Here is a 16,107-nt window from a genome sequence, read left to right as displayed (position 1 = left end):
GAGCGTTATAAAACCAATGAGCTCTCATCCGTGCCTTTGGAGTCCGAAAGCAGCAGTCAGAGAAGAATTGCCTTCAGCAGGAGAATTAAAAGCCTTCCAAAATAGGAGGCTGCCTGCCAGAGTCTGACCTTTGTCCATCTTGCTTAGCACTGCCTACACTGACTGGCAGGGGGTCTTCAAGTTTTCCTGACAAGAGTCTTTCCCAGCTCATCCCTAGTGCCAAGTAAGGCTTCTGCACCCAAGTTGTAGCCCTTTCCCCTTTATAAGGTATTCACAACCCACAGAAGGAGAGAATCTAACTCTGATTTCCTAGAGATGGAGGGGTGGTCAGTGTTGGCAGTTGGGGTGCCAACCCTAAAAAGGCCCTGCCCTTCATGCCCAACAAACAAGCTCCATCACGGTGGGCCAGCAAACACGGGGTCTCTATAGCCGATCTCAAAATGTGGGCAAGTAAAAACAGAGGTCCCTGAAGGCGACTTAGTCCTAAATCGAGCCTTTTAAGGGGGCAAAAGCATCCTTCGCACACTTCCCTAGCCCTGTTGGTTTCTTTCCAGCGTGGGTCTTATTTCCAAGCAAAGATGATGGTAATCTGTGGTGCGTGAAGAGGGTAGCTGGGAGGGCTCTGGCCCCAGGTGTCAATTGCAAGGGGGGGGTGTCCAAGAGGCCACCCCAAGATGGAGTTTTTTCAGTTGTTTATTGGTGTGATTATGTATGCAAAGTTTTAGAGTTATATAGAAATATACAGAGGCGTAACTAGATGCTCCAGTGCCCGGGGCAATGATGTCATGATGTCACATGACGTCTTCGCCCCGGGTCATGATGTCACGATGTCACATGACATTGTGATGTCACTTCTGCATTCTCTGTGGAGGCTCCCCAAAGGGCCTTCCCCTCCTCCAGGACAACCCAGAAGTGATTGCCTTGCACATTGCACCCCCCCATTGCACAGCACCTGGGGCAGACACCCCTCAAGTTCCACCCTAGTTACACCTCTAAATATACAAATATAAATATAGAAACTTACAAAGTTCGTATCTATGTTATATATATTTGAAGATCAATAAAATGTTCACTGTCTGTGCTTCTTCTCTGGCCATTATTATTATTCATTTCGTGCCATGACTATTACTGAAAATAATTTTATCGTGGGGAGGGTGCCAAAAATGTATGTGCCCCAGGGGCCAAATATCCTTGGTGAGGATGATGATGATGAATATTGTACAGTATGCTGCTTTTCAACCAATGGCCGGATCCCAAAGGATCTCCTCTATGGAGAACTCGTGCAGGGAAAGCGCCCTACAGGTAGACCACAGCTGCGATACAAGGACATCTGCAAGAGGGATCTGAAGGCCTTAGGGATGGACCTCAACAAGTGGGAAACCCTGGCCTCTGAGCGGCCCGCTTGGAGGCAGGCTGTGCAGCATGGCCTTTCCCAGTTTGAAGAGACACTTTGCCAACAGTCTGAGGCTAAGAGGCAAAGAAGGAAGGCCCATAGCCAGGGAGACAGACCAGGGACAGACTGCACTTGCTCCCAGTGTGGAAGGGACTGTCACTCTTGAATTGGCCTTTTCAGCCACACTAGACGCTGTTCCAGAACCACCTTTCAGAGCGCGATACCAGAGTCTTTCCAGACTGAAGGTTGCCAACAATTATTTCTCCAAGCAAATAATTAAACGGCTCCTTGCCCCCCCCCCCCAAAAGGGCTCACACTCTAAAACGAGGCAGGAGAGATTGCCGGCAAACTGCCACGAGAAAAGGCAGGGCGCTTGGGGTGAAGGGGGATAGTTCCTTCCCCCCACCCCAAATATAAAAGGAGCGCCATTTTAAAATGAGTCCATTTACCCAGTCTGTAGGGTAGACCAGACGCCTCAGGGGGGACATGATTGAGACATACAAAATTATGCAGGGGATGGACAGAGTGGATAGAGAGATGCTCTTTACACTCTCACATAACACCAGAACCAGGGGACATCCACTAAAACTGAGTGGGATGTCACTAAACTGGGACATCCACTAAAACTGGGCCGCTGTGAGATCCAGGAAGCCGGACTAGGTGGGCCTCTGGCCTGATCCAGTGGGGCTGCTCTTATGTTCTTATGCTCCCTGGGCATTTGGTGGGCCGCTGTGAGATGCAGGAAGCTGGACTAGATGGGCCTCTGGCCTGATCCAGTGGGGCTGCTCTTATGTTCTTATGCTCCCTGGGGCATTTGGTGGGCCGCTGTGAGATACAGGAAGCTGGACTAGATGGGCCTATGGCCTGATCCAGTGGGGCTGCTCTTATGTTCTTATGCTCCCTGGGGCATGTGGTGGGCCGCTGGGAGATACAGGAAGCTGGACTAGATGGGCCTATGGCCTGATCCAGTGGGGCTGCTCTTATGTTCTCATGCCAGTGCTGTTAGCAGCCCATTTCACAGGTTAGAAAGGAGACGGGAAAAGCAATACGTCCAAAGCCCCACTGAGAATGCCCCGGGGCCCCAGATTCGAATTCTTGAGGCATCTGACAAGTGGCTGTTTTCTCTTTGATCTGCTTCCAGGGAGGGGCAGGAGTCGCCGGAGCAGTGGCAACGCATGTACGGGCGCTGCTCGGGCAACGAGGTCTACCACATCCGGATGGGCGACAGCAAGTTCTTCATGGAGTACGAGGGCAAGAGCTTCACCTACGCGTCCTTCCACGCCCACAAAAAGTGAGTGGGCCGTTACGGTCCAGAGCAGGGCGGCAGAAGAAGCTTCTAAGGCATGGATTTCGAAAGGGCGAGCCAGAGCCATTTTTTGGCAGCTGTGTCGATGTTCAAAGGGGGGACCTGCCCACTGCATTGTTTCTGACAAATGCTACCATGCTGAGTCAGGCCTGTGGGCTGTTCGGTTCAGCTCAGCCTTGTCAAGCAGGGGCTGCCCCCAGGTTTTCTGACGGCCTTCCCCAAGGATGCAATCAGGGAATCAAAGCTAGGACTTCCTGTGTGCAAAACACAAGTTCGGTTTTGCCAAGGGTGCTTTATTTTTAGTGCATCATTAAGCAGTGGAACTCCTTGCCACAGGATGCGGCGATGGCACCTGCGCTCAGAGACAGGGGACCTTTGAAACCTGGAGGTTGCATCTAGCCATCATGGTGCGTGACCTGTAATGGAATTGTACTCCCATCCACGTGTCCAATCCACTTCTGAAGGAAGCTAGAGCAGGTGCCATCACCGCATCTTGTGGCAGGGAGTTCCACAGATGAATTATGTAGTGCAAGGGAATAGCAACAAGGGACCTGCATGTCTCTTGTTGTCTTGTGTGCTCCCTAGGGCCACTGTGAGATGCAGGAAGCTGGACAAGATGGCCTTTGGCCTGATCCAGCAGGGCTCTTCTGATGTTCTTGAACGTTTTCTGGCCCTCCTTTTAGGTATGGTGTCTGCTTGATGGGCGTCAAGCGGGAGGAGAACAAGAGCATCCTCCTCAACCCAGGCCCACGGCACATCATGACGGCATCGGACACCTGCTTCTACATCAACATTACCAAGGAGGAAAATTCGGCCTTCATCTTCAAGCAGGAGGAGAAACAAAAGAAAAGAGGCTTTGCAGGGAGAGGGATCTATGATGGGCCTTCACGATTGCCGGTTCATAGCATCATAGCCAGTATGGGTGAGTTGCCCTGGTCTGTGTGCTTCCCTCCCCCCCTCCCCAGGAGATCCGTTCTCCACAGTGGCCTCCAGGTCATGGAAGCCATAGCTCTTCCACAATCTCCACCCTCCATCTCCAAGCGACTGGTCTTGCCACTGAATCTGGCGGTTCCATACCTAATTGTACCTAATTGCCCTCGCCCTCTTGAAAAAGCCGTGGACGAACCAGCAGCAGCCAAGGCATGTCTACTCAGAAGTAAGTATCACGGCGCTCCATGGGGGGGACTTACTCCCAGGGAAAAGTGTGAATAGGATTGCAGCCAAATTGAACAGACATCTGCCCCCTCCATGAGTTTGTCTCTCAAAAGGATCTTAGGGGCCCTCATATATATGATGATGATGATGAGCTTAGGCTGCAACCTTACGCACACTTACCAGGGGAGTAAATCTCATTGAACTCAATGGGGCCTGCTTCTTAGTAGACAGGCTTAGAATTGCACTGTTGGGCAGTGCGCTGCACCCAGTAGCACTATCCAATTTGTTTTAAATTAAATCAAATTGAAATATGCATTAACATGGTCCCGCTGGTTTACTCCTCTGCAATCATGAGGACTAGCGACTTGAGGGAGGGAATAAATGCCTGGATTGTGTGCAAGGCCTCGCAGGAATGACAGGGAAGTGGCAATCAGGTTGTACGTCTTGCATCTAAAGGCAACAATGCCTTACGACAAACCCTGCGTCCCAGTTTCCACTCGGTCCGCCTCCTTGCTCCCTCGTTCCTTTGTAGCTCGAGACAGCTAGATTTCCGAGCTGCTGTTTGTTGGTTGCCCGCCTTACTCTCCACGGGGAGCTTTGAGTAACACAGTGATTCATCTCCAAGGCCGAGAGTCTGAATGCAACCTGCGGTCTGGGAAGAAAAGAAAAAGACAGTTAGCAAAATTGCCCCTTGCGTAACGAGAGCGATCAGAGGTGACGGAAAAAGAGTCATCAGCCAGTACGACCCAGGCGTGGGTTGAGTCTCCAGTGGGGAGCTGAGACGGGTGGCCAAAACTCCATCCCCAAACAGAGCCTTGCTTCTGGGTGGCTCTTGCCAAATTGCGCCACGCCGACAGGCCGAACGTGGCGTGATTTGGTGCCAGAGGAATTTTATTCGGGGGTACAAAGTTTCTCCTGGATCCCTTTTGGGGCACTGAGTTTCTTTGGGGTCCCCCTTCCATTCTCCAGTGAATCGTGATTTCATACGCCGATTGGATCACCATTTCGACGAACGACGGTATTTAAAACTAGGTAGCGAGATACAAAACGTGACTGCTGGTCTTCATACCGTACGTGCAAACATTTTCTGAGATCCCAGAACGTTTCTGACTCCCCTCTTATGGCCCCCTTTTTGACCGCAGGCCCAGGTACTTTCGACCCCCTGCATCCCCCGTCTTGTGGACTCTGGTGAGAGCAGAATTTGTAAGATCCCAGGAAATTTTCCAGCCCGCTCCTTTGGGAACCGGGCCCCCTTTTTTAACTCATAATATTATTAATTATGTGCAACTGAAACAATTATGTTTGTTTTCCTCTTCACTCTGTGCCCCCCCCGTGTCAGACTGCAAGAGGCAGCGACCTTTCCCACATAATGCCATCCCCCAGACGTGACAGTTCCAAGCAGAAGCATAAAAATGAATGACACATCAACTGTCAACTGGGGCCCAATTCTTTCACCGCCGCCTATCTGGCACCCAACACAGGTGTCGGTTTTGGGGTGGAATAAGGTGGCAGGTATTCAGAAGCTCTCTGGGGAGTTTTTGGCATCAAGGTGGGCAAAAGAATTGGGAGGGAGCAGATTGATTTCCCCCCAGAGCCAAATTGGCGCTGCCCAGGCTCTAGCGAGAGACCCGGCGGTTTGATGCCATCAGCCGGTAATGCTAGCCTTGAATTGTTTTGCTTTATACAACCTGCCCTCCTTTCCACCTACACAGCAGGCTCATTGAACGGCTTCCCACCCACTTCTCTTCCTCCAAAGAAAGGCGTGGATTGTTCTCTTTCCCTCTTCTGCCGCCACGGCTCCGCCAATTAAAATCCGCCACCGGCTTTCGAGGGGGGCGACCGTGATTCACTGCTGAGAGGAGACGGTAGCCTATATGACGGGGCAGGCCTAACTGTGCCGCTCGACGTCAAGTCGCAACCCTGGTCGTTAACCCTCCTACGTTCACTTAGCAGGAGAGAAAAAGGCACTTGGTGTTTTGCGGTGAAAAGATCCGTGGAGAAGGGGGGAGAAGGACCCCCCCCAAAGTCTCCCCTGCTTGAGACATTAATGCTGCTTGAATATATAAAGATTGTCATCTGTCCCCCCCTCGATTGAGTGTTCCTCAATGGTTCATAAATCTGGAAGGGCGTTGGAGCAGGAGAGGAAGGGGATGTACTGGTTTTTGAAGATCCTATTTGGGGGTACTGGTTTAGATGATGGGAAGAGATTCTTGGCCTAAGGGCTGGGCTCATGGCAGAGGCAAAATTCAAACTGGGGGAAGCTTTGATTCCCAGTTGGGCTGCAACCTTATGCAAACTTACCAGGGCTGAAGAAGAACGGGGCTGTCATATGGCATCCCATAAACTCCTCTTTGCTCCTGCTGGGTTTGAAAAGAAAGAGGGGAAGTGCAGAAGAGAGGGGTGGGCTACCTTCTTCAAATCCAGCATGGGTAGGAGCGACAGCGGAGGACGTAGAGGTGAGTGACAGGGATGCCTAGAGCTACTCTGTCACCTGAGGCGACAATCTCAGTCAACCTCGTGGTTGGGGCCGACCCCGACGCTGTCACAGAGGGAACGTTGGCCCCTCTGCTGGTGGCACATGTTCTCCAAAGGCACCAAGGCTTTGGAAATTCTTCTCACCCAAATTGTGGAGCTCTTGTTTCCGGCGTGTCAAACGCCTGCAGTTCCACTTCTGACCAGTTCCACCGGTGGTGCTGTTGAGCAAGTTGCCGGCGCCTTTCTCCTGACCCCGCCTCTTCTCAACTCCGTTTCAGGTACAGTCGCCATGGACCTGCAGAACACGGAGTGTCGGCCCATCAACAACAGCAAACTCACCTTGCCAGCGGAGAACGGCTCCGGCAAGAGGAGGCCAAGCATCGCCCCGGTTCTGGAGGTGGCCGACAGTTCGTCCCTTTTGCCGTGCGACATGCTTAGCGACCAGTCGGAGGACGAGATGACCCAGTCGGACGACGAAGGCCTGACGGTTATAGAGTTAGTGAGCTGCTGGGTTTTCTTTCTTTCTTTCTTTCTTTCTTTCTTTCTTTCTTTCTTTCTTTCTTTCTTTCTTTCTTTCTTTCTTTCTTTCTTTCTTTCTTTCTTTCTTTCTTTCTTTCTTTCTGGCCCAGTGGATGTTCCTAGACTGTCCCGTTTCAGGCGTACAAGTATTTGAATGGCCTTCTGTCAAGTAGAGCTACAGCTCTGGTCTAGCCCTCTCCCTGACGTGCTGGTTTTCTGTGTGCGGGGAGCAATTTCATCACAGGGGACTGCTTGACCGCTGCCTGAAATGGTGCAGACCAGAGACATGAAAGGCATGTCGTGCCTGCAACCTAGAAGAGATTCAGCCCTGGCTAGACTTTGGTGGGGTTTTCAGGTTCTCCTTTGGCCCGACGTGAAAGGAGCAAGACCTTGGCATTTCAGCCAAACCCCAAACCCCAGACAACAGCAAACTTTGCCCACGTCTACCTCACCCTAAAGCCTTTCATTTCACCTAGAGCAGTGGCCTTCAACGTTTCTCATGCCGCAACTGAAATAAATAAAGTATGAGGCCGGGGACCCCACAGCCAATCCCGCCCTCCTCCCGGGACCCGATCCGCCCACCCCATTTCCCCCTACTTCTTGTGTTCTCACAACCACCCCGTGAGCAGGACCAGCCTTAAAGGCTGCAGGGCAAGACAGTGAGAAGAGGCTGTGCAGGACATCTCAAACTCAGTTTTGCTCAGGCAGTCCCAGGACTGGATTGGATCCAAGCCCTTTCCTTGGAAGGTTGCCCAGCCCCAATTGAGGCTTTGTGACCCCATTGGGGTCCCGACCCCCAGGTGGAAGAACACTGACCTGGGGAAACCCTTTTCCACCTATTGAAGCTTGTCTCTTACTCCTCCAAGTTGCCCTGGGTACGGATTCTCTACTGAGTCCCCCTTCCTTGCCCTTTGGCATCACCTGGTTCCTCCCATCTCTGTGATGCCCAGCCCGAAGGGCCTTGTAGCTAAGTGGAATGCCCTGCATTGAAGTGCCTGGCACCAGGTGGCGCTATTTTTCATTTGGGTCACAAACGTTTTTAAGCACGGAGTCCCACTTTTTGAAACAATGCTCTCTTGGGACCCGCCTATGCTTCCGGAGCATTTGTTGAGCCCCACATTCATCAGATCGGAACCATTTGGGTCGCCTTGCCTCCCCGTTTGCCTGGCTCTCCCATAAGAGCCAAGGCATGCTTGCCTACTCGTGAGTAAGCACGCACGGGCAGCTCGGTTTCGCTTCCCATAGGGCTCGGTACATTTCCCTTGTCACGTAAAAGGAGGGGGGGGGCTTCCTTCTGGAGTGTTTTGGGGGGGGCTGCGTTCATCGGATCAGGGCCATTGTGTCCCTCCTGGCCTGCCCTTCCACGTGGGCTGAGGCATGTTTGCCTACTCTTGAGTAAACGTGCATGTTTTTAACTTTCCATAGGGCTTGATACATGTTTCCGGTCAGCTCTCGGCTTGTCGGTTTCGCAACCCCCCAGCAATCGGGTCGGGACCCGCTTGACCCACAGGTTGGGAAACGCTGGTCTGTTGCATCCAACAGAATTTGCAAGGTCTACCAAACAGAACAAGTGCCTTTTAATGTGCATTTAAAAAACACACACACAAGCATTGGGATTTTGCTCTCTTATATTAAAAAAAAGACTCCAGCTCCCTTTTTGGCAGCAGCATTGCCAGGCAAATTTAGGATTCTTTTGCATACTAATGGCCCATTTGCATAAATTAACCTCCCATTAACAGTTTTCTGCTCCATTTCGGCTCTACAGCTGGGTGCCCTGGAAGCTGTGGGGGGGTAGGTGCAGAGCAGTCTGTTTGAGACAGAGTCACAGCGACACCTGGTGGACACCTGCTGGAATGTCTGGAGAACTCCAAGCTTCTGAGTTCTGGGGGGCGAGCAGATCAAGCTGCCCTGTAGAGTAGCTCCTTGGCGATGCCAGCTGAGGCCTTGTAGGGTTTCAGCAGGGGAGGGTCTTTGCCTGCCCCACCTGAGGATGCAGGCCTGGGTTAAACCTGCAATGGAACCTGGAACTCCTTGCCACCTGGTGTGCTGATGGCACTTGGCCTCGGTGCCTTGAAAAGGGGGTTGGACAGATGGATGGAGGAAACGTCCCTCACAGGTTACAAGCTTTGATGGGCGCGTGCAACCTCCTCATACCTAAGAACAGCCCCACTGGATCAGGCCATAGGCCCATCCAGTCCAGCTTCCTGGATCTCACAGCGGCCCACCAAATGCCCCAGGGAGCACACCTGATAACAAGAGACCTCATCCTGGTGCCCTCTCTTGCATCTGGCCTTCTGACATAGCCCATTTCTAAAATCAGGAGGTTGCACATACACATCATGGCTTGTAACCCATAATGGATTTTTCCTCCAGAAACTTGTCCAATCCCCTTTTAACGGTGTCCAGGCCAGACGCCATCACCACATCTTGTGGCAAGCAGTTCTACAGACCAACCACACGCTGAGTAAAGAAGAGGTAGAGGTAGGCTGCCTCTGAATGCCAAATGCAAGGGATCCTGTGGTCCAGGAGCATCTGGTGGATGACTGTGGGATACAGGAAGCTGGACTTGACGGGCTTTTGGCCTGATCCAGCAGGGCTCTTCTTATGTTCTTAGGAAACATCTAATTTTGGGTATCTCCAGGCTGGCAGAGACTCTAAGCTGGAGACACCTGATCTCGCCTGAGACCTTCTGCATGCAAGGCAGCTATGTAGCCACTGAAATGCAGGTCCTCCCTTGTCTCCTCACCTCGACCCTCTTTGCTTCCCCAGGTACGTGAAGGGCTACCCTCCCAACTCCCCCTACATCGGAAGCTCTCCGACCTTGTGCCATCTCTTGCCCGTCAAAGCTCCTTTCTGCTGCTTGCGTCTGGATAAGGTGAGTTGCAGGGACTTTTCAGGATGAATTCTCAGGCTCCATCTCCCTCTGGACGTTGAAAAGTCCGTTTCGAAGCTGTAGCATCCTTAGTTGGCAACCTTCAGTCTCGAAAGACTCTGGTATCGCGCTCTGAATGGTGGTTCTGGCACAGCGTCTAGTGTGGCTGAAAAGGCCAATCTGGGAGTGACAATCGCTTCCACACCGGGAGCAAGTGCAGTCTGTCCCTGGTCTGTCTCCCTGGCTATGGGCCTTCCTTCTTTGCCTCTTTGCCTCAGTCTGTTGGCCAAGTGTCTCTTCAAACTGGGAAAGGCCATGCTGCACAGCCTGCCTCCAAGCGGGCCAGGCTTTGTAAAGCGTCGAGAGGGACCGAGCGCCCACCTTTGGATGCCTTCAGGAGGTCCTCTCTGAAGGCCACCAAATCTTGTCACCGCCGCTGCTTGAGAACCCAGGAAACGGGTTGTCTCCCACCTATGTTTTGTGGGTCTGCAAGGCAGACCCAAGATCTCTCGGTGCTCCCCCCCCCCCACCGCAGTGCTGAACACCATCCGTTCTTCTCCAGGATGGTATAGTGGTTCAGGAATTGGACTTTGACTTGGAAGATCCAGGTTCAAATCCCTGCTCAGCTTCCTGGGTGACCTTGGGCAGGTCGCTCACAGGGTTGACTCCCTCACAGGGTTGTAAGGTCGCTTGACTGCCTCACAGGGTTGTAAGGACAAAAAAGAGGGAAAGGACCTTGTACACCATCCCGAGGTCCTTGGAGGAAGGGTGGGATAAAAATGTGGAAAAGAAATAAATCTGCTAGCTTGTCAGCCGATGCTCCTGCCTTCTCGTTCCCCAGATTCAGAAATTAAGACTCAACTCGCCTCGAGCCCCGTAGCCAGGGTGGGAACAGATGTCCACGTGACCCATAGATCGATCCATCACTGTTTTGAGAGATTTTATTGGCTCTTTTCCAGGGCTGCAAACACAACAGCTATGAGGACGCCAAGGCCTACGGCTTCAAGAACAAGCTGATCATCGTGTCGGCAGAGACAGCCGGGAACGGGCTCTACAACTTCATCGTCCCTCTCCGGGCCTACTATCGGTCGCGGAAGGAGTTGAACCCCATCGTGTTACTGTTGGACAATAAGCAAGTACTTTTCCAAGATGGTTTTCTTTGCCCCGATTCCATCAGGGCCTGTGTTAAATGTGACCCCCTGGGAGTGGTTGCTAGAAGAAGAGGGATGGTGGTGGGACCCTCCAGAAAGCTCCTGGTGATAGTCCTATTCAGATAGACTGCTCCTGGCTGATGTTGCTCTGAAGCATATGCTCTCAGAAACCATCATGTTCCGCATCGAGGTGAGCCCTTCTAAACACCTGGCTATGTCTGTCTCCCCCTGTAGGCCTGATCATCACTTCCTGGAGGCCATCTGCTGTTTCCCAATGGTCTACTACATGGAAGGCACCATTGATAAGTAAGCATTTGTCTCCACCGCCCTCAAGTCTACAGTCACTAGAAGGACTAGAAGCCTGAAAGCATTGTTTTCAAACAGTGGGTCCCAAACATTTGGGCACCAGGACCAACCTAGGTTGACAAGACCCCCCCCAAAAAAAAGAATCCAGAAAGAAATAATATTTTTATTTATTTACAAGCAGTAGTAACCAGAAAAAGACATTCAAATATTTATCTCCCTGTATTTGCACATGCTTGCCTTGCAAACTGAAGGAGCTCAGCTCTTTGCAGACTGCAGGTGGTTCCCCATTCATTTCAATCTGCATTGTATTTTTAATATATTAGACTTGGTATGTGACTGCATTTGGGGAAATGTTACAGACCTGTACTTTTAACAGGCTACTATGTATATGCTTTTAGCAATGATGGTCAATGGGGCTTACTCCCAGGTAAGCATGGATGGAATTGCAGCCTTTGGGGAATTTTTAAAAACAGATTAGCAACTGCTTGGGAAGGTTAGGTTCTCTATCTTAAATAAATTTCTAAGCTTACGTTGATTGTCAACTTTTAATTTACATAGGCTGCAATCCTAACCTCACTTTCCTGGGAGTAAGTCCCATTGAACACACTTCTGAGTAGCCCTGCGTAGGCTTGTGCCCTTAATTAATTTGATTTTTGTCATATTGGGGGGGGGTTAAAATTTCGCTGCTTGATGATGTCACGTCCAACTGTGACATCACTTCCAGGTTAATGGCATCACTTCCGGTGGGTCCCGACAGATTGTTATTCTAAAAAAGTGGGCCCCGGTGCTAAAAGGTTAGAGGACCACTGCAATAGATAATGGAACTGAATGGGGAATAACAGACTTCTGTCTTTGAATTCTTCCTAGCCTCGACAGTTTGCTTCAGTGTGGGATAATTTACGCGGACAATTTGGTGGTGGTGGACAAGGAAAGCACCATGAGCGCGGAGGAGGACTACATGGCTGACGCAAAGACCATCGTCAACGTCCAGACCATGTTTAGGTAAGCCCTTGGCAGGAGGAGCTGTGGGAGACCTTTTTTGGTGCAGAGAAGTTTCCAGGGTAAATTTGGGGCAGTGTTTCCAGGTAGGGCTGGGAAAGAGCTTGCTGTGAAGCCCTTGAAAGATGCTACCAGTCAGTGCCCAGTCAGCCGGGTGTGAAGCCCTTGAAAGATGCTACCAGTCAGTGCCCAGTCAGCCGGGTGTGAAGCCCTTGAAAGATGCTACCAGTCAGTGCCCAGTCAGCTGGTGTGAAGCCCTTGAAAGATGCTACCAGTCAGTGCCCAGTCAGCTGGATCTTTGAGGACTTGTTGCTTTCTGTCAAGGTTCAGCAATGCCGCTTCTCCCTCTCCGGACTCCGATACGCAGAGCATCTTTAAGTTAGGATTGGAGGTTTCGGCCCAAGGCCCATACAATTTTGGCCTGAGACCATGTGGGGGGAAAAAAAATAGGTTGCCCTTGAGGATGGACGGAGTGGCTTCTCTGTAGAACAAGAGCTAGCCACAGAATGTCTGCTGATAGCTGTGATCACTGAATGGACTGCCTCCATGTTCAGAGGCAGTCTATCTGTGCATATCAGTTGCTGAGGACCAAAGAGCAGAGGCGGGCAGACTTCCTTCCTGGAAGACGCTTCATGGTGCTTCAGGGGTCCTCTTGTCCTTGCCAAATAAATTTCCCGGCACACATTTGCACCACGAGGACTCCAAATGGAACCTTCATTTGCAGTCTCCCTCTCTGTTTTTCTCTCCTGTTGGTGGGCTTCCCCGAGGAAGTTGGTGGGCTCTACTAGGGGAAACAGGGGCCTTTGGCTTGATCCAGCAGGGCTCTTCTTAGTCACTATTGCAACAATTAGCAATAGAACCTCCACAAACAGGGGCAGAATACCTGAATGCAACACCCAACGCTTGGGACAAACGGTCCCAAACGGAGGGCTGTGGTCTTCAACTCCAGCTGGTGGCCCCTCCGTGGGCTCAATGGGCCCTTGGTGCAATCTGAAGGGCCTTTCTTAGCCGGTTCAAATAAAATTTTGGCGGTTTTATTTTTCCGATCCCAGACTGTTTCCAAGTCTCAGCATCATCACCGAGCTGACGCATCCCTCCAACATGAGATTCATGCAGTTCCGAGCCAAGGACAGTTACTCGTTGGCCCTTTCCAGGCTAGAAAAGGTAACTGAACAAATCTGCGCGTCTGGATTGCGAAGGTGGAACTTGACAGAAATTAAGATTCCCTGGGTAAAAGCCTGAGGGAGTGCTTGTCGTATTCCTTGGTCTCACTCCCAGGGTTTTGGGGTGCTCAGAGTTGTTGGTTCTGAACCCTAGAGCCCTCAAAGATCCCTGTTCGGTAGTACTGCCACCACCCTGTAAGAGCCAGTGTCTCAGTCCTGGGAAACTGAGACCCTCTAGGCTTAACTATATCCCTTGTAGGCACTGAGCACTTTCTTTACTTAAAGTCTCAGTCCTCAAGTTACTAGTCCACAATGAGGATTTTTGGCAGCTTGCTGAACGGCTAGGCAGGATTCTGAACCTTTGTCCCCAACAGACAATGAACCAACATGGTAAAAGGGTTTTTACTTTATTAAGTACATAGGGTTACAAAAAGTTACAAAAGGCAGCAAATGCTAGAGGCATAAAAACTTCTAGGAAACATATCAGCATAAAATAATAAAGCTAATTGGCCAACTCTATTATTCTCTAAATCTCACCTGGGTCAGCTTCTTTTGTAGATCCTCAGGTCGCTTACCTAAGAGGCCACATGGTCCTGGTGGGGCAGGATGTGCACCCACCACCTATGTCACCAAGAGACAAAGACCAAAAGACCCTGTCCTCCAGAAGTGGGGCTGGAAGCTCGCCCTCTCAGCTCTTCCCTCCCCCCTGGAGATCTACAGCTGCATTCCATCCCTGATGGGCGTCTTTCTGGCTGCCTAGGTGCTACATTATCACCTTCCATTGAGTTGTAAATTCCTAGCAGCTAGGGACTGCAAGCCACTACTGTGTTACTGTTTTAGCTTGGTTCAGGCTTTACATGTTACTAGGCCTAAACTGTACATATTCCTGACAATGCTGCCAGTCAGAGTAACCCGTGCTCCGTTGGACGGAATAATGGCGGACTCAGGATTTGGCATCCGGACACATCGCACGTAGAGTAATAGATCCATTGACGTTCCTCAGGGGTGTATCTTGGGTGTGATGAGACAGCACAGGTGTCCTGGCAGTGGACGTGGGCTTACCAGGTAGCAAGCAGTAGTGGCAGCCCCCCCTGTCTGCAGTGCTCTGGGCAGTTCATAGCCTCTCTGCTTGGGGGGGTGCTGGTAGCTTCACACCCCATTCCTTTTTGAGCACCCCCTCTTCCAGGGAGAACCCGGAAGTGACTGCCTTGCACAGAAAGCGACCTGAGGCAGTGACTTCCAGTATCTCCCTGGAGGAGACAGCGCTGGTGTCTTCGAACCCCCCACTCCTTCTCCTACGGAGACTCCCCTTGAAGGAGAAGAAACGGGGCGCAGAAAGCCACCAGTGCGCCCTCTTCTAGGGAGAACCCGGAAGTGGTATCAGGATGCTGGGTTCCTGGGCAGTGCGGGATGCAACTGACTTTCAGTATAGGTTTGGCCCTGCTCTGTTCCTTTCTCACGAGGTGATCTAGGTAGGGAGGCATTTTTCTCTCGCCTGATACTAGAATTCGGGGTCTTAAAACAAGGGGGAAGTGCATTCAAGGAAAGGACACTTCCCATACGATGCATTTAAAAGGACTGGATAACCTTTTGGAAGAGGGGAGATCTGTCAGAGACTTTTAGCCCTGATGGTTCGGTGGAACCCCTGTGTTCAGGAGTAGTCTACCTGTGAATATTACCTGGAAGGGAAGAACAGTGGTGGTGGGGGGCTGTAGGCTTTGTGCCCTCAGCACAAAATTCCCAGAAGCATGTGGAAATACTGGCATCAGGATATGGGTCTAGAGAGGGGTCTTGAGTTTGATTCCGTTCTGATCTTATGACCTGCAGAAAGAGCGGGAGAACGGCTCCAACTTGGCTTTCATGTTCCGGCTTCCATTTGCCGCCGGCAGAGTCTTCAGCATCAGCATGTTGGATACGCTGCTCTACCAGGTCAGTGGATGGCAGGAAGGCACCCAACTCCTCGTCAATCATCTCAGAAGGAACCCTTGAACTTCTCAGGGACTAGCTACTTACGTTCATGATGGCGGTAGACATTTGCAGATGATCCCGTTTGGAGCCTCTGTGGAAAGAACTGACTCAAGAAGGAAGTCGTTTAGAAAAATTCAGATGCAAATGTTGACGACGTAGCTTGAGTTATGGTGTCACGAGCTCAGTGGTAGAATACTGCTCAGGTCTGACCCCGGCAGCATCTTTAGGTGGGGCTGGGAAAGATCCCTCTCTTTCTGAAAACCCTAGAGCTCCACTCCCAGTCGATAATTCTGAGCAGATGGCTTGCTAGAAGGCAGCTTCACACATGAGACTCACCCCTGGTGGTCCTACAGAATGAACGTTAGAAGGGATACCTGGGAACTCCGAAAATGCCAGATTTTCCCATGGCCCCCACTGAGGTTTTTGCCGGTTCCGGCAACCATAGGAAGGGTTGCGTTGAATGCCACAGTTTCACTACCCCTGTCGCAGGTGGATAATGGATCTCTTTCTTCCTTGCAGTCATTTGTGAAAGATTACATGATCACCATCACGAGATTGCTACTGGGCCTCGATACCACCCCTGGGTCTGGTTACCTCTGTGCCGTAAGTGTTGAGCTTCCCATCTTTTGCCAAGCAGCAAATGTGTTGACTTTCCTCACCCCTCAGCCACCATGCAAGGAAGATCACCCTTGGGATCAAGAGGGAGCCGTTATAGCGTCCTCTGAGTTCCTGGTTCAGCTTTGCGGCATTTTAGGGACTCGGATGGGAAAATGACCTCTGACAAGCCCTGGAGAGGACCT

At 51.2% G+C, this 16,107-nt stretch overlaps 1 protein-coding gene across 1 annotated transcript in view; it reads left to right on the top strand.

Annotated features, from left to right (window-relative positions):
* The window catches only part of LOC136636095 (potassium channel subfamily T member 1), an 80,193-nt gene that overhangs the window by 52,020 nt on the left and 12,066 nt on the right, over positions 1-16,107 (top strand). Inside the window, exons 17-26 of the mRNA XM_066611110.1 lie at positions 2,535-2,684; positions 3,383-3,621; positions 6,608-6,824; positions 9,618-9,723; positions 10,680-10,852; positions 11,106-11,177; positions 12,045-12,179; positions 13,229-13,340; positions 15,167-15,268; positions 15,827-15,910. Coding sequence (XP_066467207.1) covers positions 2,535-2,684; positions 3,383-3,621; positions 6,608-6,824; positions 9,618-9,723; positions 10,680-10,852; positions 11,106-11,177; positions 12,045-12,179; positions 13,229-13,340; positions 15,167-15,268; positions 15,827-15,910 — 1,390 coding nt within the window. The remainder of the gene's footprint in view (positions 1-2,534; positions 2,685-3,382; positions 3,622-6,607; positions 6,825-9,617; positions 9,724-10,679; positions 10,853-11,105; positions 11,178-12,044; positions 12,180-13,228; positions 13,341-15,166; positions 15,269-15,826; positions 15,911-16,107) is intronic.

Source organism: Tiliqua scincoides, unplaced genomic scaffold (genome assembly GCF_035046505.1).
Source record: "Tiliqua scincoides isolate rTilSci1 unplaced genomic scaffold, rTilSci1.hap2 HAP2_SCAFFOLD_88, whole genome shotgun sequence".
Classification (NCBI taxonomy): Eukaryota; Metazoa; Chordata; class Lepidosauria; order Squamata; family Scincidae; genus Tiliqua; species Tiliqua scincoides.
The sequence above is the reverse complement of the archived record's forward strand: the minus strand, read 5'-3'. Positions and strand labels throughout refer to the sequence as shown.